The sequence below is a fragment of the Macrobrachium nipponense genome, chromosome 10, assembly GCF_015104395.2.
Source record: "Macrobrachium nipponense isolate FS-2020 chromosome 10, ASM1510439v2, whole genome shotgun sequence".
NCBI classification, from domain to species: Eukaryota; Metazoa; Arthropoda; class Malacostraca; order Decapoda; family Palaemonidae; genus Macrobrachium; species Macrobrachium nipponense.
Genome location: NC_087204.1, coordinates 96,900,919 through 96,926,216, shown reverse-complemented (window position 1 = coordinate 96,926,216; position 25,298 = coordinate 96,900,919). Strand labels below are relative to the sequence as shown.

The 25,298-nt window shown below is 39.0% G+C and overlaps 1 protein-coding gene across 7 annotated transcripts in view; it reads right to left on the bottom strand.

Moving 5' to 3' along the window:
* LOC135223790 (protein c-ets-1-A-like) overlaps positions 1-25,298 on the bottom strand; it is a 420,475-nt gene that overhangs the window by 83,229 nt on the left and 311,948 nt on the right. The window contains exon 1 of one of the 7 annotated variants that reach the window (XM_064262582.1): positions 9,365-10,034. The exons of the other annotated variants lie outside the window; for them this stretch is intronic. Coding sequence (XP_064118652.1) covers positions 9,365-9,443 — 79 coding nt within the window. The 5' untranslated portion in view covers positions 9,444-10,034. Of the gene's footprint in view, positions 1-9,364; positions 10,035-25,298 lie in introns of those variants that run through there. 7 annotated transcript variants of the gene reach the window in all.

Genomic DNA, 25,298 nt, shown 5'->3' with positions numbered 1-25,298 from the left:
ATTCTTCATGCGATAAACATGAGCTGCTACTATGCAGCAATATCTATTCATGTCCAAGCAGCATATACGTATGTGTATATAAATATATCGAGCTACAATGTCCATTAATATCTAATTCGCTCTACCTCGGAATTAATATATTTTCATATATGCTTAACCGAAGGGGAATTTTTTCTCGATAATATAGACAGGACAGAGGTAGATGGAAGAGACTCATTAAAAACGGCGACCCCGAAGAGGGATAAAGCTGGGAAGAAGATATATATATGTGTCTATGTACATGTATTAATATATGAATATAAACATATATATATATATTCTATATAATATTAAATATATGTATATATATATTATATATATAATCTATATATATATATATATTTATATATATATAAATATATATATATATAAATATATATATATATATATATATATATATATAGAATATATATATATAATATATATATAAATATATATATATATTATATATAAAGGGTTTTTTTTTTGCCACGAAGGAAAAAATGAAAAAGCGAGATAGCCAAGTAATTTCGGTCCTGTTCGGACCCTTTACTGAGGCAAACTCAGTAAGGGTCCGAAACAGGACCGAAAGTACTTGGCTATCTTGCTATTTCATTTTTTCCTTTCGTGGCAAAAAACCTTTATTTATACATAGCATCACGTTTTATATACTTCGTGATCAAGTTATTCATATATATAATATAATATATACTATATATATATATAAATATATATATAGATATTAGTTTCTAGTTCAAGTAATGCATAACTTGGTCCAAGTTCCATAAGTTCACTATTACTGAATAGATCAAAACTTCTGACTCTACAGGCAATGAACTGTGATCACAATACTTGTCTTTCTCGAGAAATCAGTTCTACCAACATTCTTTGAAAATAAACGTGAGAGAAAATAGAGTACACAATTTTCATCGCAATTTCTTCTATATACATATACATTACTTTACACTTTAATGTCTGATTGGTTGTACCATATCGTCACCACTCCATAAATAGGAATAATAACGGTAATAACTACTATTTCTGGTATGGATCGCAAAATTCTGATGGTCTATCAAGGTTTCCATGCGATCAGAATTAGTACCGAATGCCCGATCCCTTGCAGAAGCATTTTAAAATTTTACGTATTGTAGCAATTAATCACTTTAAAGTAAGCTATCTTTCTAATTTCTCACTTAACTGTAAACTCAACACTTAAATCCTATACGCTAAATAACTACAAAAACCAACAGCGTCATTTAAAAAGAAAAACTCAAAATCTATTCTTTTCAGAAATGTTAACCAACGAGTAACCAGAAATAAACAGAAGAGCGCCCTTTCCCAAAAGGCATTAGCCTCCTGACGGTGCACACCACACATCAAGACAAAACCCGAAGGAGGCGAGAGCCGCTCCGTAGTTCAATGTAGTATATGTAATACTTCGGCCCTGCATTGCTGCACGTTCCAACCTCACCATTGGACAGGTTTTATTTTCGGACATGGCCAGGTAGGTATCTGGTCCGGGACGCAAAAGGCTACGGTTCAAATCAGATCCATCGGAGGATATGTGGCTCCGAATGACAGATGATTACGGGGATCAACATCATGAGGTCAATGCGTTGATGAACTTAAGCATATTCATTTATGTGTTTATGTGTATGCAGCTCCCTGAAACATACGGCCTGAATGACTTAGATGTTGTGACGCCAGTTTTAATAGCAGCAAATCAATCAAGACACTGAAACATGTGACGCAAGTGTGAATGTGTGCAAACATATATTGCCCAGTGAACTCTGGAATGTATGTTAATAATAATAAAATAATAATAATAATAATAATAATAATAATAATAATAAACCCACTTGAAGTAACACCCCTCCGAATCACATAAACTGCACTGGAAAAGCAAAGAAACAAGACTTCTTATATAAGTTCAATTGTGTGATATGGAAATACATAAAAACCTAATTACAATTATAAGAATAATATAACTAAGAACCTAACTGCTAATTTTTCTGCGACGAACGGTTGAGAAGGATGAACTTAAAAGCTGACAACATCATTCTGGCCACACTTTGCTGCTCCGCCTCTTGATGGTTTTATAGAAAATTACTATATACAAAATATAAAAAAAATGTCTTCATATAAATCAGAATATTAGGTAACGTAATGACACTGTGCTATATGTTTAATTTTTACTTGAATATTGAATACGACGCAAAAAATAAAAAAGTCTTCATATAAATCAGAATATTAAGTAACGTAATTACACTGTACTACATGTTTAATTTTTACTTGAATAATGAACACGACGCATAAATAAACATTCTATTTCATCTCACCACAGTCCGAAACTCCGGTCCCCCCAAAAACCCAAACGCCGCCCACTGCGTGAATTATTTCAAAAGAGCAGCCTATTGTGGCAAACACAGGCTGCCGGATCTTTCCTCTCCACAGGAAGTGCGTACAAACACATTGACCCTACGCTCTCTCTCACCTGTACGGGATTGTACAGGTGTGCAAAAATAGGGAAAGGGGTCCGTTCGTCTTTATAGAAGAGGGCGGCGGGCGGGCGGGCGGGGGCGATGCGATTATTCCTCCAAGGAGACGAGGTTCCCCAAGGCGTCCTTCTAACGCCGACCCCCTTCTGGGACTACAATAAACATTTCCTTCAGACTGCGTAAACCGTCGCCGTCATCACAAGCGGCGGAGGCCGCCGTTCGTATCAATATCTCCCGCGCATCTGCGCAACAATGGGACGGACTCGTCTGCCCGAAATCTCCGAACCAAAAGTCATATCAACTGATAAAGAACACCTTTTCCCGCATTGACAACGCACAATGGGTCGGAGATTTGTTAAGAGCGGAGTTTATGGGGAGGGTGGAGGGAGGCGAGGGAGGGAGATGGCAAAGAGGGGAAAGGAGGGTTGTAAGGAGAGGGAGAAGAAGAAGAAGAAGAAGAAGAAGAAGGGAGCTATATAAGCGATTTATTAACTGGAACCATTCACGGTTGTCAGCCCTCATGGACCCTCAAATTGGTCTCGAAGAATAGGGGAGGCAGCCCCGGGACAGACCAGCCGAGCGGATGATGCACCAGCGGCCGAGCGAAAACCAAGGCCGCCGGCCGCTCCACAAAACAAAATAGGAGAGAGAGAGAGAGAGAGAGAGAGAGAGAGAGAATTCTCGTCATCACAACAGTAACATTAAATCATACGTTCGAGAAATAAAAAGGAGCCAAGAACGTGACTGTAAATCTCTTCATTGGCCTTTGGTGTCAGCGCCCCGTGTTTCAGTGAAACTAAACTAAATGCTATGGCCATTGAAGAAAGAAAAGGTATAATACAAGGTTACAATAATAGCCTCCGTCTTTGTATTTGTACCGGAGGTACGCAAGTACCGCAGTCTTACTCAATACGAAGCGGATATAAACTTTAATTATCATAGAAGACATAGTACAAGCAAAGCTTGCCGCTAATCGCCTCTGAGGAAGATGGAGCATTCGATTAGAATTCGTGGCATTAACATTGCGAAAGTTACCTTTAAAAAAAAAAAAAAGATGGCAAATGCGTCATGCAAGCGACAATGAATGTGAGTAGCCAAACAATAAAAACGAGAAAATAAGATAATTGGAAACACAACGAGAAGTTTCCGAACTTGATAAATCATGAGATATTACTGAGGTGAGAGCATCTGTATGACGAAAGACCCCCAAAGATAATTAACGTCCTTTCCTTCGGTCACCAAAGCTAAGCTTTCCGAGCTTTCCGTGTTTACTGTGTAAGTTTCTTATCAAAGGCTTCGACAACCAAAGGAAATCTTACGGGCAAAAAACGTGTTCACCCATCATAAGAGCTGCGATATACGGCTCGTCGATAACCATGGAAGTTGTAACGCCGGTGTCTGTTCAGAATTAAACCAATCACAAATGTCTTATACGTATGAAGTTTATTCACACAATTCCTACATCTAGGAAGGTCTCATTAGACAACAGCTCTAGAAATCTTAAGCGGTCTTTTGCCTTCCTCTTTTCTAAGGCTTTAAAAAAAAGCATCGTCCTTTCGGAAAAGTGAAACTTTTTCGATATTGCTAAAGTCCGTTAACATTTAAACTTAAAATGGAAAAATAAACATCTGTGACAGAGTCCGATATATATTTTGTCTGAGCAATAAAAATACAATTGGCAATACATAAGAAGGATTAAGGATATATATATATATATTATATATATATATATATATATATATATATATATATATCTATATATATATTTGCGTTATAATAAAATATACTTCGTAATTAAACGACTTTTCCATCCACTTCTTGAAACCAAATATTCAAAATCGAAGAGACCTGCTGCGGCTAAACCATATACACATCCCCAAGTATTGAAATCACCTTCACGCCGGTGAGAGAGAGAGAGAGAGAGAGAGAGAGAGAGAGAGAGAGAGAGAGAGAGAGAGATCCTTCTCAAGTTGTGTGCAGTCCTTAAAAGCGATATATACATGCACTCCTTCTGGGATGGTAACCCCTCCCCCCCTTCTACTACGGGCCGCAACCCCCATGGCCACCCCCTTTATCCCTGTCCCCATTCTCTCCAGAGTTGAGTCCTTTCGGCCAGGGCTTCCGTCTTAAGTCACCCTGTAACATAATCTCACCCACCTACTTCCACTTTAAACAAGGGCCTGCCTGCCTGCCCGGCGATCTCGCACGTCCCGTTCTCGTACGATACGAAGCGGTAACACCTTGCGATTTGGTATCATTTCGGTGGCTAGCGATGTATACCGTTAGTCAAGTGATATAATGTATAAAAATGTCTCACTTCCCTAAAATACATTCTCCACACTATCGTTCAACTTCGGAAAGTTTCGCGATATCCAAAACATTCTGGCAAGAAATAAAATGATAATGATGAACAATACTCACTCGTAATGAAAATAATTCGTTCACTAAAATCTTATTTCAAAATTTATATCTTCTGCTTAAGGCTTCTCACAGGAAACACTTCAGCAAAAGCAGGTGCTACATGCGAAATACAAGGAAATTTTATCGCTTGATGTTACAACCTACAGCAGCCTTTACGACCGAGGAAACACAGAAATTATGAGAGAGAGAGAGAGAGAGAGAGAGAGAGAGAGAGAGAGAGAGAGAGAGAGAGACTTATATAAGAGGGTAGACAAACAGAATGAATGAGCAAGCCAAGAAAGTTATGAATGAACATGAAGAAGGGTTACATAGGAAGATTTATTTGTATGGCCGGTGTTATACCTCTCAGGGGAAAAAAGGACAATGCTAAGGATACCGTGGGGGTAGGAGGGGGAGAGGAGAGATCAGAGGAGGAGGAGGAGGAAGAGGAGAATCCAAAAGACCCATCGGAAGAGAAGGTCCTAAGAAAGGCCGTCGACAAAGACCGAATCATTCGGAGAGCATCGGCTGAACACGGAGAAAGGCGTCGGCACAATGAGAAGTTAAAATGTCCAAAAACTCCTCCAAGTTTACTCACCAAAAAGGAGCAGATTTAAAACTCGGCCGCCGCACAATCCTTGAGAGAGAGAGAGAGAGAGAGAGAGAGAGAGAGAATAAGGAAGGTGGTTGGGTGAAGAAGGTGTTTATGATGCTGGTGGAGAGAGAGAGAGAGAGAGAGAGAGAGAGAGAGAGAGAGAGAGAGAGTTACAAGGATTAGGATGTCTCAAAGACATATTATCCCTAGGAGAGAGAGAGAGAGAGAGATAAGGAAGGTGGTTGAGGGGAGAAGGTGTTTCTGATGCTATTGGAGAGAGAGAGAAGAGAGAGAGAGAGAGAGAGAGAGAGAGAGAGAGAAAGGTGTTCTGATGCTGCTGGATAGAGAGAGGGAGAATAAAAGGGGGAAGGACAAAGTGTTTCTGATGCTGTTGTCCGGAGATGAGGAGAAGGAAGCGAAGGCGTATAGGAAGTAGACCCCGAAATGGAGGAAGGAAGGAGGAAGGGGAACCAGAAATAGGAAGAAACAAGTGACAGGAAACCGACGGAGAGAGACGTGGACAGGAAAGGAAAGGAAAGCTACAGCAGGTAAAAGTCTCGTATGTTCGTGTCAGCGTTTATTTTGTTCTGTTTTGGGCTTCCGTCAAAATAACGAAGAACGTTCTAATGACAATGAAATGTTTAAAATAACATTCCGATGGCTTTCATTAAAACGGCCTTATATGCGCCAGTATGTAAATGAAAGAGTTTAAGAAAGTAGGCCGCTTATATTTTTCATTTCCTCGTTTTGACGTTCCTGTGAAAACAAACAGGCGTGCAATGTCATTTTGTCTCTACCAATTTCCATTGCGAGACATCTTCCTTTCTGTGAGATACAGTAGTTAATGAGATAAAGCAAATATTCAAACCAGCAACTAACATATCTCATTATTAGGTTAGCAGTTTTCTCCATTATCTTGCAAAAAAAAAAAATTACGCACAGATGAATTCTACCGGCAAACATATACCACACACATAAAACTTTATCTAAACGCTGATAGTATTTAATTGTACAACCATTTAAATAATTAGCTCAGAAAAAATCACAATTTGTAACAGGAAAATCCCTGGAGCGTACTTCGTTGTGGTCTGACACCACGTACATGCTAAAGCTCTGCATATTGCTTGCTTTCTTTCTTTCTCTCTCTCTCTCTCTCTCTCTCTCTCTCTCTCTTACGCACACGCACACACACATATATATATATATATATATATATATATATATATATATATATATATATATATATATATATATTGCTGCATTTAGGATTTGTCTACAATTGCGTAGGATGCTTAAAAACTCGCAAATGTAACCTATATACAGTAAAATAAAATATTACGTGATTGTAATGCATAACCTACCGAGCCCGACATAACTATGGCCAAACATGATTTCGCATTTATCGTTAGCAATATTACTCCGAGTCCTATTTTATCACACCAAAGAAATAATCTATTATTTGAAACTTCGAGAACACACGAATACGTTCGTATAATATACTTATAATTAACAACGTCAAGTTTTTTAAACTTATAAAAATGGAAGGCTCGTTCCAGGGTAGCAAACGCAATATCTATATATTTCTGCAATATACTCCTATAACCTTTGTAAAAACAAATTATTTCTCAGACTGCAACCGTCCCCCGCCCCCAAAACCCCAAGTCCCCCCTCCTCCCTTTGAAAACTTGGTCTCAGACAAAATCCGAAGAAATGGATTGGCCCGCACCTACCGTATCGTCATCACCATCACCATCCTTTGGCCACTTGGCATGCTTGGTATAGCAGGAGAGGGTGTCGGTAGGTGGGGGTGGGAGGGGGGTCTCTCTCCCCCCGCCCCATCTCCTCCGGGACCAAGCAAGGACCGACGGAATCCAAAGCCCTGCTGCCATCGGAACGCGTAAGCCCCTCCCCTTTCAATTCCCCGGATGACACCCATCACAATCCTGTGGGTGCCAGATATACGGTAGATCACCAATACACGGGCGCCCTCTCTCTCTCTCTCTCTCTCTCTCTCTCTCTCTCTCTCTCTCTCTCTCTTTTCTATACCTTCAGCTCTCACTGAACTCATGTTCTGCAGACGGAATTATGAGGGGATGAAAGCAACGTTGTTCAGTGAACATTTCAGAGCTGGGCAAATCAGCGGCGCCTGTCCATCTCGCCACGTAATGCGAATGTCATCGTTTCCGGGAATCTTCCTCGTGAGTGACGATGACGATGACGATGATGAGGGCAAGTGGTGAAATACCTCTGCTCTGCCATGAGAGAGAGAGAGAGAGAGAGAGAGAGAGAGGACGAGATATGTGTGTCATAGGTAAATTGCGATTTGATAACAGAGAGAAAGAGAGAGAGGTAAAATTGAGATATGATGAAATATGTGTTTGTGAGAGAGAGAGGTAAATTGAGATTTGACAACAGAGAGAGAGAGAGAGAGAGAGAGAGAGAGAGAGGGAAAGGGGAGCGAAGTAGCCGCAGGATCTGACAGTGAAACGTGAGCCTCCCATCGGGCCCCTGCGCCGGAAGAACCCTTCGAGAGAGAGAGAGAGAGAGAGAGAGAGAGAGAGAAAGACCCTCCGTCAAAAAAAGGGGCAATACCAATATTAGAAGCTGACCACTGCTATATTCTTCCCATCAAAATAACTCTGGAAAGGCCCCGGATAAAAAAGGATTACTAATGTAATACCCAACTTGTGGTTTTCGGGCGCCCGTCGGCGGCGACACTGAGTTCCTCAGAGCATTCTCGTAACACTCGCCATCTTGCAGAACATCGACGAAGTTCGGCGACTGATAAAAACGAAACACGAAAGAGAAACGAAGCGTCGATGGCGAAATGGAAATAAGGAGGGAGGAATAATGAAGCGAGGGAGGGAATATTATATGGAACGTGTTAGGCAACCAAAAGAGCGTAGGAGGTAAGCCCCTCCCCAACGGGACGCCCGCCCTGGTGAGACTTTGGGGGCGGAGCTTTGGCCTTACCGGGGAGCGATTGCCGGAAGTGAGAATTGAAGAGATTTTATTCGCAAACTCCGAAGTCGAATTCGGTCGAATCTTTCGACAGGACCTTCGAACGACTTTATTTTCACTTAAAGAAATCGTTTCGAAAAGAAACTTTCGCCGGGAGACGGGACGCTTCCAGAAACACGAATTTCGGATGAGGCGCAAAACTACGGCCGGAAGTTGGGGGGGAGGGGGCAGAGGTTACAGGTAGCGCCACAAGAGGATACAGGGGAGGGGTGGGGTTGGGGGGTTCAAAGGCCCCACTGGGATAGGGCCAGGGGTCAGTTGAAGGAGGAGGAGGAGGAGGAGGAAAAGGAGGGGGAGGGGAGGGGGAAGAGCAAAGTTACCAACCAACAGGGAGGAAGCGTCGATCTTTTTTAACAAAGTTAAGCAGACACTTTTTTTTGGAAAAAAAAAAAAATTGTGGTTTTAAACTTCTGCAAAATAATTGAGGTTTAAAATTTATAATCCTTTTGCTCAAATTAACAGCAAAAATGGGAATCAATCTCAATGAGATGAAATAATGACCAAGTCCACAACGACACAGGTTTCCAGAAAGGAGTGAATGGTTTAAAGGATAAAAGTAAACCCAACTTCATAAATGACCCGAATTTTACCGTAAAATAAAATAGATCATACGACCAAGAAAAAAATTAAAGTATTGACAAAAAATAAGAACCTGGAATGACATCTGTCCTTCACCAAATCCTTAAACAAACTATTTACACAAAGTTCACATTTTCCCATTTCGCTGTAAAAAGTAATTTTAAGCACACCATTATGAAAACTCAAAAAAGATATTAAAAAAAGCAGAAAACATTAGAACGACTAAAAACGAAAAGAAACAGCGAGTCCTTACCTGACTTCGTGGGTTTGGTAAGCGTTTTGAGCGACTTTATTCCCATTTTATTTGGCGGGGGGAGGAAATCCACGTACATACTAAATATTATAAATAAATAAAATCAGAATATGACGAGGAAAAGAAAATTGGTTCAGCTTGACTAGAACTGTGAAACCTTTCTGTGAAATCTTTCTCTACAACAAAGGAAAGTATTCGTCGTGATTGATCTTATTAAAAATAGCAATGAAAATCTTCAATCAGCGCCGTGATAAGCCTTTCTTAAGAGGCCTGCACTCGCGTTGAAGTCGCTGTGAAAGAGATATGATTATATATCAAGTGAGGAGAGCGAGGACGCTGCTCTTTCTCTCCGCCTCTGTTTCACGTAAAATCTTTATTCTAAAATAACCGTACACACAGAAATGTCAACTTGCACCTTGGATAATTAATTCTCTCTCTTTTTTACTGGACAATAAATAGTTAAAGCGAGCTACCGATTCCCCTGCGTTACTGTTTCAAGTCCAGATCGGATTAAAGTCACCGAGCAATAATAATGCACCACTGACGTCACTTGTATCGTTATCTTCGATGGGCACCATAATAGGTCCGGAATAAAGCATGACCCATGATGTTCTTGTCCCAGCTACATACGTCCACTATCGACCGTGTCCCAGGATACACTAACTGCGGGACACCACACAGACTCCCCCAGCTGACCCGAACAATGTTGCCAGACACCCTGAACGGAAGATCCCAATGCTTCCTCATCCAACGCCCTCGGAACCGCCCAGACCCTCGTCTATATATTCATCTCCATAACAATGGATGCTGATCATCACACACCCTTCACACCTGTAAATATTAAATATAAACGCCGCACTACACTCGCTGTAAATATTCCAGAAATTGTCTCTGTTTCCAGCCAATCTGGCAAATATGTTGACCCGGCAAAGCCAGTTGAAGTCGCCGAGGCTATCTGGCAACTGCTGCACCTCGCCCCCGAACTCAATTCTGTGATCTTATTGGAGACCTATTTCCGACGTGACACTATTACATTACTCGAATAAGCAGCCGAGAGGGGGAGAATAAGAAAATAAAAAACTCGAAAGTTTCTTTTTTATTACAAGAAACGCATTACACATCGTCCGATATTCGCAGGTAATACAATTGAGGAAGGCGAGAGAAACAGCGGCGGCTTCAAAATTCGAATGTGCGGGAACCTCCTCCTCCTCCTCCTCTTAACCTAAGCACAAGTTACGGAGCGCAAACAGAAAACTTTTGTCTTGTTTAGGGCAATCGAGAGGTCTCCTTCTTGTGTCCTGTCGCCTGGCAGCAGAAGGGAAACGCGCTGGGAGGAACGGTTCGAGATCCCATTTGCCTTAAACTGAGTTATCGTTATATAAGGGAATTCGATTTTTTTCTCATTTATTACGACGTTGGTGGCTTTCTGTGTTCTAGCCTTTTCAGTCATTCACTTGATCACAAGGAACTTGTAATATAAATGCTAGCCTGGATTTACATCAAACTACTGCTACTATTACAACTACTATACTACTTCTGCTACTACCATGACTGCTCATGATAATAATAAACCAACTATATAGTAACTGATCGTATATAAAAGGTGGAAAAAATGTACTTGAATTAGGAAAGAATTAGATTAAAGACAAAACAATAATCTCACGAAGTGAAATACTGGTGTCCTCTGCTTTCCCCGACGAAGCAAATTAACACAAATCAGGTTGTCTTTATTGATACTGTCATATATTTTTGATTTAATTAAAGGATAACACGGCGTTGCTTTGCAAATGAGCTGAATTATAAACACTTGGGAAATGATAGGTTATCATTCCATTGATCCACTTTACCCACAGAGGGAGTGGTGCATCTCTAAAACGATCAGGGCGCTCTCTCTCTCTCTCTCTCTCTCTCTCTCTCTCTCTCTCTCTCTCTCTCTCTCAAGAAGGTAGTGAGTAAGCAGTCAGATTATGCTCAGTATTTCTGTTTTAAAATCAAATATAAAACGGGAGATTTTGATACCATAAAAAAAATGCCTTCAAACATATTTATTTTCCGTTCACAATTTCAATTTTAATTATATAATTTCCAACATTACAAAACCTATCTTTTATCTGGATATATTTCAACCTTATATCATATTATTTATATCAGTATTCATTACTCATAGACAGACAGACAGACAGACAGACAGACAGACTAAGAACAATGCACTGATCCGAAAAAATATCTTTTGCCGTTATTTAATTCACTAATAAAAGAGACTGAAATAAATAAATAAAAAATGAATTTATCTAAAATCTTCCCATTTTCGCATTTCCATTCCTAAATGTATACAAACATTCTAGCGATCGAGATAAGAACCTCAGTTATCACTAAACGTACAAAAAAAAAAATATATATATATATATATATAATATATATATATATATATATATATATATATATATATATATATATATATATATATATATATATATATATATATATTGATTCGAAGATACTGTTGGTAGTTACATCGTCGTGATAAAATGCTGAGAGAAACAAACATTACAATTTCATGAATTACGTTTCTAATATTAGCGATTTACGATTTATTTATAACTTGAATTTTTTCATTACTGCCGGTGTTAAAGACGACTTATCGTCGTTATACACACATACACAAATACAAACTAATTTAAAATATATATACTATATATATATACATTATTATATAATATATTACTATATATATATATATATATATAGATTATATATATAATATATATATATATATTATATAATATATATAACAAATATTATATATATATATATATGGAGGCTAACAACAGTTAATCTTCTCAGTTAAATAACCTGCCTTGATTATATCTGAAATTCCCTTTTATATATCAATGTACACATCACTATGCGAGGTATCTTTATGTACAGCAAATGGATAAATACTTAAGAAGAAAACCATGTTATCAGGAAGTCTTTTTCAAATGATAACAAATATGCCACCTGGAAATATCCATTCTAAGAGGTATTAACATTTTATTCTGCATTAACTCGTTTTGCAAGTTCGCGATCTTTGGATTTTTCTGATGATAGTAATATTAAATTGAGGTGGATATTCAGTCCTATTATACATGCGATTGTGTGATTGCATCTAATAAATAATAATAATATATAAAATAATAGAATAAGAACCAATAATAAAACAATAATAATAATAATAATAATAATAATAATAATGATAATAATAACAATAATAGCTGTTAAAAAGGAGTGGCAGGTGTTCGGTGCGTGTAATGAACACAAACGCCCTCCTTTAGTCAAACTAATATGCAATACTACAATCATTTTCTTCCGCTGTATATAATACTCCCTTTTTTTAAAGTGTGTAACAAGCAATTTTTTTATTTTCAATTATTTTTTTAAATTAACAGCATCGACGGCAATTTAACATCGACTTCTTGTTTAGTATCAAGTCCGTCTCTCTAACCATTCAGGATATATTGGTGATGGTGATAGACTTGACCATTTGCTAAAATAAGAATTCAATGATAAATCACCGTCGACGCAGTTAACTAGTAAATGGAATAAAATATAAAACCACCGTCGATGCAGTTAATTAAAATAACAGAAAAAGGATAAAATCACCACCGATGCAGTTAATTAAAATAACTTAAAAAAGGATAAAATTACCATCGATGCAGTTCATTAAAAAACAAAAAAAAATAATAAAATCACAATACCTGAAAAATGATAAAATCACCGCGATGCACTAAACAAACACAAACACAAAAAATGACAAATATACTGTCGATACAGTTAACTGCAAAGCTGAACATATGACAAAATTACCGCCGATGCAGTTAATTACAAAAACTGATAAAAATGATAACATAACCGTAGATGCAGTTAATTAAAAACAACTGGAAAAATGATAAAATCATCGCCGATGCAGTTCATTAAAAAACTGAAATTATAAAATCACCGTCGATGCAGCTATTTAAGAAAATATACACTGAAAAAACTATAAAATCGCCATCCGTGCAGTTAATAAAAAAATTGAAATGATACAACCTCCGTTGATGTAGTTAATTAAAAAACTGAAAAAATTATAAAATCACCGCCGAAGCAGTTAATTAAAAAAAAGGATAAAATTACAATCGGTGCAGTTAATACAAAAGCCGAAAAAATAAAATCATCGGAGATGTATTTAATTTAAAAACCGATAAAAAGTATAAAATCACCGCCGATGCAGTTAATGAAAAAAAAAAAAAAAAAAAAAAAAAAAAAAAAAAAATGACAAATTAAAAAAAGACATAAAAAAAGAGGGGGGGGGGGGGGGGGTCGATATACTATATTAAAGGGGTCACAATTTTTAACACCAAGAGAATAATTACGCAATTTCCCTTCAGAACATTTATGAAGCATTCATCATCCCAGCTATGTCTCGAGCAAATAGACCCGTTCAGAGGGAGGAATTCTTCTGCTTGCTTGCAGTCATAAGAGACAGAGGGTTCATTTCAGAGAGAGAGAGAGAGAGAGAGAGAGAGAGAGAGAGAGAGAGAGAGAGAGAAAACCAGCGTATTTGAATCGAGAAAGAGAACTTTAATGAAATACTACTTACAAAAATTGAGATAGTAAATTACGCAGAGAAGAGAGAGAGAGAGAGAGAGAGAGAGAGAGAGAGAGAGAGAGAGAATATATGAATCCATAAAATAAAAGATAAAAAAATTTACAGTTATCAAAATTGAGAGCGCGCATTACGTAAATATTAATTTATGAGAGAGAGAGAGAGAGAGAGAGAGAGAGAGAGAGAGAGAGAGAGAAAGAAATAGAAATTTACATGATTGAAATATAACATATTTAACAATTATAAAATAGAATTGCACGATACGTTGACAGTAATGATGAACAGAGAGAGAGAGAGAGAGAGAGAGAGAGAGAGAGAGAGAGAGAGAGAGAGAGGGCCCTTATTACTTCACTGTACCGTAACACAGGGGTTTATATTTACAAGTTTTATTGGTTATGGTTATGCGCGCTACATGGAAATGAGTACGGGTAGGGTAGGGGTGGAGTCGGGGGGGGGGGGGGGGGGGGTGGAGGGGGGGGGGGGGGGGGGGGGGGGAGACTGAACTGACGGTATTTAGTGAAAGTTTCAGGCTCACGAAAGAGGAAATAAAGAAATGAGGAGGTACAAAAAAAGAGGAATAAATAAACGGATAAAAAAAGAAATGACGTACAAATGAAAATGGAACGTATAAAAGAAAATGAGAGAGTAGAGAAATGCAAGTTAATATTTAAAAAGGGCTTGAGAAGAGAAAAATAAGATTTTTAAATTGTATTAAACACGGACGGAAAACATTTGAATATGCTACATATACACGAATTGAGAGAGAGAGAGAGAGAAGAGAGAGAGAGAGAGAGAGAGAGAGAGAATAATAAGAAATAATAAGTGTATAAATCCCTACAGTTACAGATAAAAATATTAACAAAATACTTTACAGTTACCAAACTGAAAGCGCACATTGAATAAATAATAATTTATGTGTGTGTGTGTGTGTGTGTGTGTGTGTGAGAGAAGAGAGAGAGAGAGAGAGAGAGAGAGAGAGAGAGAGAGAGAGACATATTTCAAATTTAAGTTTCAGTTGCAAGTCGCGATGCAGTCTTAGTGTAATGCTATCAATCTGATATTTAAACCACACAAAAATGAATTTATTTCTGTGAACATCAAAGATGCAAAAAAAAATCTTATCCAAATATTAGGACAATATCTTTTCCGACCGAGGCTACAGCTATCCCACACAGCCCCAAATTTGAATATAATGATATTTCGAAACGTCATTAAAGTATAGATCAAGAGGACAAATTCATGAAAGAGAGAGAGAGAGAGAGAGAGAGAGAGAGAGAGAGAGAGAGAGAGAGAGAGAGAGAGCTAGCTTCGGTCAATGGTATGATTCTAACCCGTTTGTTTACACACCTGATATGCTGGCAGCCACGTGCCCCTCGGATGCCCCATTTGCCCCCTCCCCTTCCCCTCCCCCTCCCCTCTGAAACTACTTACTACTACTGCTCCCGCTGCTGCTCATCTGCTTCTGCTCTACATACCAACTAAATGAAAACTTGGAGGCTGGATGCCCCCTTAACCCTCGGAGGCTGACTGCATGCCAATCTCAAGATGATCTTCTTTAATCCCATGCACGAGATGGCAATGAAGGCCATAATCACAGAGAGAGAGAGAGAGAGAGAGAGAGAGAGAGAGAGAGAGAGAGAGAGAGAGAGAGAGAATGCTTTTCATTTCGATTTAAAATTGAGGAAAGGAATTAATCCGTAATGCCTTCTCAAAGTCCCTATTCAAAGCTGGTGCTCAGAGGCTACATCCGGATGACAGTAATAATAATAATAATAATAATAATAATAATAATAATAATAATAATAATAATAATAATAATATGAACAATGAGACGAATTTTACAAGCACAGTGATTCTATCGTTTGCGATAACAATAGTCGTTACTTAGCTAAAGAGTAATATTGTCAATTCTGTGAACAAGAGACAAAAATTCTTATGAAGGGATGTAATCATTACCACAATGTAATCATTACCACAATACTTCGGCGTTGTGTCAAACCGAAGACAGTATATCAAGGTACAGTAAAATTCCACACATGAAATTCCATAATTATTTTTTTTCGTCATCAAGTAAATAAGGTAAAATATGGTTATAACTCAATAAACAAGTCTCTAGTTATATTACGTTTACGTGATTTTGGGTTATTTGAGTTACTTGTCAATCAATAACATCTTAAATTGAGATTGACCAAGTTAATTCTGTCCTGAAAATCACAACTGTCGTAAAAATGTGCGCCTCCTACAAAATTCGCAATGCCGCAATTCATTTGTTTTATGTTAAAAATCCACAAAATGTTTAACGTAAACTTTAACAAATAACACAATTTACTTATACAACTGTGAATTTTTTAAATATACAATATACGTCTCAAATGCAAAGTTTGGTCATTCTAAAGAAATACTCCGCAAGGACTGCGAAGACGGTAACCGCGAATACCATCCACTAGGGGTTTGGGCGTCCAATGTATTTCGCCGTGTTTAGTACTGGCCCGAGTGGTTAATTACAGTCGACCGCCCAAAAATAACGGTAAATTCATAATATGCAACCCAAATACTATAGGAAACTGTAATTTCTAAAGAAATACCCGACGCGGAGTTATTATTTAGATTTACCCAAAGTTTTTTATGATGTATTTCTCAATAATTCTGACCCTGCATCATTTTCCTTGACAAATTTATGCGAAAACGATGAAAGAGCAAAAGTAACAAGAGCTGTGTAATCATAATTACAAAGGTACAACTATAACCTAACTTTTCCTGACCTGACCTAACCTACAGCTCTGTGTACAACCTGTTACTTGGGCTGTTTGCGATGGCAAACGCGATTAGGGGCTGTATTAATTATTTTGAGTTTTTCCACTCCATCCCCCCCCCCCCCCACCCCCCCCCCCCCCCCCCCCCCCCCCCCCCCACCATCTTCACCGATGTTTTCTTTCCAGATATTACATTCCTATATCTCCCAAAATATTATCAACTTGCCAGTTCAGAGGACAACGTTTTTGGAAGACATTCTAAAAAAATCCACGCAAAAAATTTTGCGTAATCCTGCTATCGTAGAACAAACAAGCATTATTATTATTATTATTATTATTATTATTATTATTATTATTATTATTATTATTATTATTATTCGGAAGATGACTCCTGTTCATTTTGAACAAGCCCACCAAAGGGGCCACTGACGTGAAATTCAAGTTTCCAAAAATGTCGCGTACATAAGGATGCGGAGCAGGTAATGGGAAATCCAGAATGAAGTGATCTCACTTATCAAAAACAAAAATTAACCTAATACATTAATAAATAGATACTACTGAACAGACAAACAAAGAAACAAGCAAAACGAGATCATAAACCTTCTTGACGGAGGCAATAAACGCTAGTTGAAGTTTGGTATTGGCATATTTGCCAATGCAGTCTTGTCTCAAAAAAAAAAAAAAGGATAACAACGACCTCACTTAGCAACATTTGCATTCCACGACCTCGTCCTGCAGCGAACATCTGTGGGCGCCTGAGACAATCGAGGCATTTCTCCCGATATTGCCTTCATTAATCTTGCTTCTCAAGGAGGCTTTGGTCTGTTTAATTAAGTAAAAGGCATTGTTTATCCGTGCTTTGATTAATCACTGGCACCGGTTCACAAGTCCACGCAGAAGTCTCGCCAGCCACTCTGCTTTTAATTAAAATTCCATTCTGCTCCCTCTGTCTCCCTCATTCTCTTTATCCTTTCCATCCTCCATCTGCGCTGTCCACCCCTACTACCATCCATTCTTCCTCTTCTTCTTCTTCTTCTTCTGTCCTTTTTCTAGCCTCGTTTGCTCACAGTGTGTACTATGCGAAGCGTGACCGACAGAAGCCAGCCAGTTCAGGTTTTGTGAATGGGCGAACGAGCGGGCTTTACGCTGCTCCCGCCAGAGTTTAGCCAAGAGTCTTCTCGGCCGGAGACTGGATCGGAGGTTTTCCTCCTCCAGTATTCCAGTTTTTACCTCGCCTCACGTCTGCGTCTGGGTATGCGCTTTTTCTCTCTCTCTCTCTCTCTTTCTCTTTTCTCTCCTTCTCCGATGGAAGTTCAATACCCTTCCAACTTCTTCAGAAAATCGGCTAATCATTGAAGGCAAACGACAGCAGGAAAAGGGATATAAAGTTTCAATTTTTTTTGTATTGAACATTGGTTATTCCAAGAAAATTACGAGTACAGAAAAGTGGATCAGTTCCAGCGACAAAGAAGGTAAATATTTAACGCAGAAATTAAACTTACTGAGAGAGAGAGAGAGAGAGAGAGAGAGAGAGAGAGAGAGAGAGAGAGGATTTTGTGAATGAATAGCCTCAGCTACCGGGCATCCCCTCACCCCTCCCCCTCATCCCCGCCCCGAAACATCCCCGACCGAAGGGATCCCTAACACATCGTTCACGGACAGGAAAGGACCAACAACTCTCTCTCGCTCTCTCTCTCTCTCTCTCTCTCTCGAGCACAATATTCGACGATCAGTTATGGAAACCTTCAACTATGAGAGCACGACGCTATAAACAGCTACTGCTGGTCGCAGTGGCTATTAAACAATCGACCAGAAGAAGAAGAAGGGAGATTATGGGAGAGGCTTCTGGAGCCCAGAGGCACAAAAGCCTCGAGTATTGAACAAAGACGAAAACCGCAATTATCATTTGAAAACTTATTGCTAGTCATTCATTATCCCCCTCCCCGGCTGCTACCAGACACCCCCACCCCTTTCTCGTCCCCCTCTCTCCCTCCGAGGCTGCTGCTGCTGCTGGTGGTGGCGGGGAGAGAAAAACACCTGAAAACCAGAGAAATTTGATCCCAGTGGCCCCTCGGCGTAAGACTCACTTTGTCAATATTCGAAGGGCATCAGCTGGGCATTGCGAGCATCCCGACGCCATCGGTAATTTGACCCTTAGGAATCCCAGCCGTACGTTCGTCGTTCCCTTGTCGTCTAGAGCAACCACCAACTTGTTCCCCCTAATGTAAGACAAGTGATCCAACCAGGATGGATGTTGCGGAGGAAAGAAAGGGGGAGGAGGAGGAGAGGAGAGAAGAGGGGATGGAGGAAAGAGGGGGAGAGGAAAGAGAGAGGGGGATGGAGAGAGGGGGAGAAAGGAGCCATGAGATGTTACTTAGGGAAATTTATGGACCAGCAATTTCAACACAGACTTCTCCAGATAAGACTGACGTATCGACAGATAAAAGCATAAACAGACAAATAGATGATAGATAAGAGAGAGAGAGAGAGAGAGAGAGAGAGAGAGAGAGAGAGAGAGATTTGGAAGATATACTGTATACAAAAGATGATTTTGTCCTAATTTCCTCACCATAACAGAGAGAATATGCAATCCTGCGAAACTGCCTCAAATTGGAATATGCATAAGAGAGAGAGAGAGAGAGAGAGAGAGAGAGAGAGAATCAAGAAGATAGAGTTACGGCCCACTGCTACTCTTCTCTCAAGGTGAAAGGGCCCTTCCTGTCGTGGTCCAGAAAGCCGATTTTCCCCCGCACAGCCGCCCTCAAGAGACTCCCTGGGCATTTCGTAGTAACCAGGCGATTTTTGTGAATGGACCACGGAGTAGAGAGAGAGAGAGAGAGAGAGAGAGAGAGTACTAACCAGGGCCCGAAGGCCTTCCGCTTGAATCGACTGCTACCCACGAAGGGGCCGAGCGATGCGAAAATGGTGTTTCTCATTTCCTCTTCGCTGCTAAACTTATCATTTATTATTCATCATTACGCACCTCTCCCGAGTCGCTACTTCCAGTTTCCCAGTGCTTCGATATTTATGGCATCTCTCTCTCTCTCTCTCTCTCTCTCTCTCTCTCTCTCTCTCTCTCTCTCATCTGCCTCTGAAAGCTTTTATTTTTACTTTTCATTGTCTTTTTTTTCTGAGTCAAGCTACTGTGAAAACTTGCACTGTTTATTCACAGAAACAAAAGCTGACATTTTCGATACCATTATAATTGTATTTGCCATATTAGCTAGCATATCCTATACGTTCGATCCCCTTATCGTAGCGAATAGCGTGAAATGATTTACAATGTCAAAGAATTCAGCATTTATTCAAGAAAGGGCATTAAATATAACATTTGAATTTTCTTAGCATAAAGTATTTCACCTACATATATACCTTTTCCAAAAACTGAAAAAGAAAAATAGAGCTTAAATTTGAATTTTTGTTATGAAAATGGAGATTTAATCGTCTAGTTTATTCAAAACCTAAGCGGAAAAGACTTAGAGCACATCGATGAATTATATTCACTACAATAATAATATAAAAAATATGTTTTATTAAAAGTAATTGCTGCCTCAGCTGCGTTAATTTATAAAGAGAGAACCTTTATAAAATTAAGCAGCTGAGACAGCAATTACTTTTAATAAAACATGTTTAAAAGAGGGTTTACTTCCAGCAATAATAAAAATAATAATACTAATAATAATAAACCAAAGGAACCTTTGTAACGCGGCTATAATATTGAGAATTCAAAGCCACAGTAGTCTTAAAAATATATTCATGCCACTTCATCTTGATTTGATAATCCGTACATATGATTTCAAATGCCATGATACAGAAGAATAATTACTTTCCGAGACTTGATCATTTCTGTTCTTCCAGCATTGAGTCAAACAGTGGATAACTCAATTCCTTCAATTAAACTGCGCATTTAATGCCACCTTGGATAATAATGATTTAAAAGTGATCGGACGAAAGATGACAATACTAAGAAAAGGGATAAAAAAAGGTTTTGTGTTTTCTGTTCTTATGTTTAAAAAAAAATTGTCTTTGTAGTTGATCGGGAATCATAACCTTCACGTTATAGAGGTGGTCCTTCATTCCTAAATTTCAGTTTACTGCCGCAATTGAAATGTGAAGGAAACTGAAAATTCTGAGAAGCAAACGAAACATGACTTGGTTGTTAGACAAATGAAGAAGATTTCGTCATTTTGATGCAAAAAGTGTAGTAACACTTGTGATGCAAATGAACATTCTTCGTGTCTCTTCTCCTTCCCATTTTAGTCCTGGATTTTATGAAGGAATTAAAATGATGCTGCTATATTTCACTGAAAGTTCTTCAGAGGAAGAGAAACGATGATAGTGTACATACCAAAACAAATCCTGTAACAATCAATTATACTCCACTTTATTGACACAATTAAAGGGTCTGATACTTTGTTACAGTAGTAGATATTTTATATCTTCTACTGAAAGTATTATCGAAAATGTACGTATATCTCATGGTAATTACAGAAAATGTTTTTGAAGAGCTCTTGTATGTTTTCTATAATAAAATCTTGGCTATTTGATAGTCTTATCACTGATTACGCTTCTTATCTAATTTCGTCTCACTGTAATTTATCTGAAGGCGTTTAAGTACCTTTTCTTAGTCGACTATTAATATCGACCTATTATAAAGATCTAGTAAAAAATAGATTTGACTCATTTTCATTCTTAAAAAAATCGCTTAGCTAGATGATTTATTGCGAAGTCTCTGACTTTGGTTAACAGATCCGTCCATCTGAGTAGGCCTACTCCTTTTGTAACAGGTTTTATATGATTTCTAAATATCGGGTTGTTTACGTAACAAATTACGAATTTACTCCAGTTCTCATTGTTGTTTGAGTTTACCACAGAATTGTACAGAATTTCGGCTTCTTTATCATTTCTTTTAAGTGAAAGGAAACACCATACAAAACAGCAGCATAATTTGCTGATGTTCAACATTTTAAACGTGTAAATGTCATTACATTCATATTCTAATCTGCGGAAAATATCAGTCTCTAACTATAAATACACAATCAATTGTAGCTAGTAATTTAACTTTTTTTTTTAGATATCTTGAAGTCACCTTTGATAGGGAATTACTAAAAGCTTAGACAGCAATAGACCGATTGTAGTTACTAATTTCACAGCGGTTTTATCACTATGTTTTAGACACCAAGAGTGACCTTTGATAGGAAATTACCAAAAGTTTAGACAACAATAAACCGATTGTAGTTAGTAATTTTACAGCGGTTTTAGCATCTTATATTATAGACATCAAGTAGTGACCTATGATGGGAAATTACCAAAAGCAAGCTGGTAAAATGAAAATATCAAAAGGTCACTGCTCTCGTAAAGGGGTAAAGATTTCAGACAAATACCTAAACAAACTTTAAGGCGCTTTTAAATTGTATTCCTATTCACCTCAGACGCACAAAGAACACAACGGGAACTTTCTTAAATGGCCTGAATAGAATGACGTCATCATTAACTGCTACTACCCATCGAGAACGAGCGAAGACGTCAGGTTATGATAATAATAACACCCAGAAGACAACGCTTAACAAAAGCCTATATTGCAAATGGGCGACGCCCTCCCACCCAAAGCCAACATAAGCCACGGGTAGCACCACCACCAGCATCTCTTAACGAGGTGCTCAAAGCCGCCCACCCGAAAAAAAAAAAAAAAATACACCTTTCACCTTTGCGCTTTGCGAGCCCATCTTACGAAAGAGGAAACTGATCTCAATGTAATTACATACAGTTTCCTGCCAGGCTGCGCTCGCCTCCACACACACACACACACACACAAACAGACACACAAACACACATATACACTATCCCCGATATCCCCCACACACCCAAAACACAATAACCAGCAACCCGCCAGACATCAACTGCTTGATCATGGCGAATGGACTTCATCCAAAATGCCCTTTCGAAACTCTCCAGATCGTCATATCGAAAAGGGGGCGGGGGGAGGGGAGGGAGGGGGAGGGGGAGAGAGAGAGGTTGGCGCCCAGCTTCTTCCTCCTCCTCCTCCTCCTCTCCCGCCCACACCACGAAAGGTTGGGTTTTCCTCCTCTTTCTCCTCTGCTCGCCCTCGCTCACCTTTCATATCGCCCTCACGCCCACGGGTCGAGACTAAACAAACGCCTTCGAGGTACATTCTCTCTCTCTCTTTGTTGAGTTGATGGAACCTAATATTCCCGGATACTCCAGAGGTGAAACAACTTTACCTTAATTGGAAGAAATTGTTTACAAAACTTGGTGAAACTACATATATGTTATATATACGTAAATATTCATTTATATAACCTATATATTATATATATAATTACCTTGTGGAGCACTTCCGACCAAAGGCGCTCGTTACATTCTAAAATATAGCTACGATCTTCTTCAGCAGACCGGAAGTCGAATACGTATTGCTGCCTGCCCTTCCCAACAGAAGGGATGGATGCACGAGGCATTAACCTTTCATTTCCAAATTAATAATGAGTAGGAGAGGTTAATAACAAAATGTATATATATATAAAATAATTCTGACTCCATAACAATCCTCTGAGGGCCATACGAAAAAGGAAAACGCACACATAAAAAACCCGATTTTTCTCACAAACTGAGTAAATTCTATTTTTATTCTGACATCACCTTCATTATTTCGCTTGTGAGCAACGTTGCAAAATCGCACCATCCAGTAAAACTGAAAAATAAAATAAAATAAAGAAATAATAAAAAACGCTTAATCACAGACAAACCTGTTTTTGGAGGGCAGAGGAAGAGTTCAAATTCATCCTCATTACTTGCAATGCAGTTTCATTTACTGACGAAATATGGCGTTTATAACCGTGTCTAAGTTAGAGAGAGAGAGAGAGAGAGAGAGAGAGAGAGAGAGAGAGAGAGAGAGAGAGAGAGAGAGAGAGAATGTGGATGAGTGAATCAATTTAAAAAGGGAGCCCGATAGTTAAGGAAACTGGAGCTACAACAACTGTGGTCAAAAGAGAGAGAGAGAGAGAGAGAGAGAGAGAGAGAGAGAGAGAGAGAGAGAGAGACTATACTAGCATCGTATTAGTGTGTGTGTGTGTGTGAGGTGTGTCAAGCCAACAATAAGAGTAAACTGTTCAATACAAATGGCCGAACAACAGATGTAGAGAGAAAGAGAAGACAGAGAGAGACACAGAGAGAGAGAGAGAGAGAGAGAGAGAACACTTGTCACGTTCTAATAATGTACAAAAATGAAAGACAGAATGAGAGAGAGAGAGAGAGACGCAAATGTCGACCTCGATCCAATGCAACAGAAAATAATGATCGGCATTTAGTTCATGGCCACCTAAAGGGAAAACTTGTCGTCATACAAAAACAATTCCCATTCATTAAGATATATTCTCTCTCTCTCTCTCTCTCTCTCTCTCTCTCTCTCTCTCTCTCTCTCTCTCTCTCTCTCAAATCTGTGACCATGGTTGTTGCAAAACCAAATTATTTTACTGAAGTGAGCTTTCTTATACTATAATTCACTCATTCATAAACGGCCCACGCATATTTGCCCACATCTCTCTCTCTCTCTCTCTCTAGGCAACTGAGCTTCCATATCTTGATACAGTCATTCATATACAAAGCCCATGCCTATATTTATCCCCCCCTCTCTCTCTCCTCTCTCTCTCTCTCTCTCTCTCTCTCTCTCTCTCTCTCTCTGTAGATGCAGAGAAAATACATGTTGACAACGAGAACACTCGAAGATAATCTTAGACTCTGTAAGGGTCAGTTATCACAAGGATTTTTGAAATTGTATTTTTCGAAGGCACTTAGCAAAGGCACTCGAATATTCGTAGCTTATGCCTTCCATGAATACGTCATCAATTACGTCCATTTCTCTTTTATATTCAGACAGAATCTCTTGCATATTTTTCCAAGTACTTAGAAATAACTTATTTATTACTTCCTTCAGGACAAATTATATGTTCAGCGCAATCATTTATCAATTATCCATTTAGTAGTTTTATCACTAGTAAGTTTCCTTTGCTGATATCCCTTTAAATCATCTCTCTCTCTCTCTCTCTCTCTCTCTGTACGATTATTTTGTTCCCTTTCTCTCAAGGGTGTTTCTTCGAGTACTTCCTCCAGTAACATATGACAATTCACAGACCAATGTTACTTTACCTTTCCTCCATCAAATTCCTCACTATCCAGTTCAATTCATTCCTCTTCCGGAGAGAGAGAGAGAGAGAGAGAGAGAGAGAGAGAGAGAGGAAAATGTGCCAACCATTCCCATTCATGGGATCATTCTCCCATTCCAAACCAACCCATTCCCCCCCATTCCTTGTGCACCCTCCTGTTCCTTTGCTGCTCTAGCCACTCTCACCCCCCCCACCTCACCGGAAGAGGGGAGCGAATGAAAACGGGAGAGAGGGGGGGAGGGGGAGGGAGGGAAGGTAGGTAGAAGGGAAGCCATGGGATGGGGAGGAAGGAATGAGTAGCGCGTCTTTTCAGCGGAGAGGGAAACTTGATCCAACCTTTTTATAACACCATCTTTTCCTTCGACACCACCGCCTCC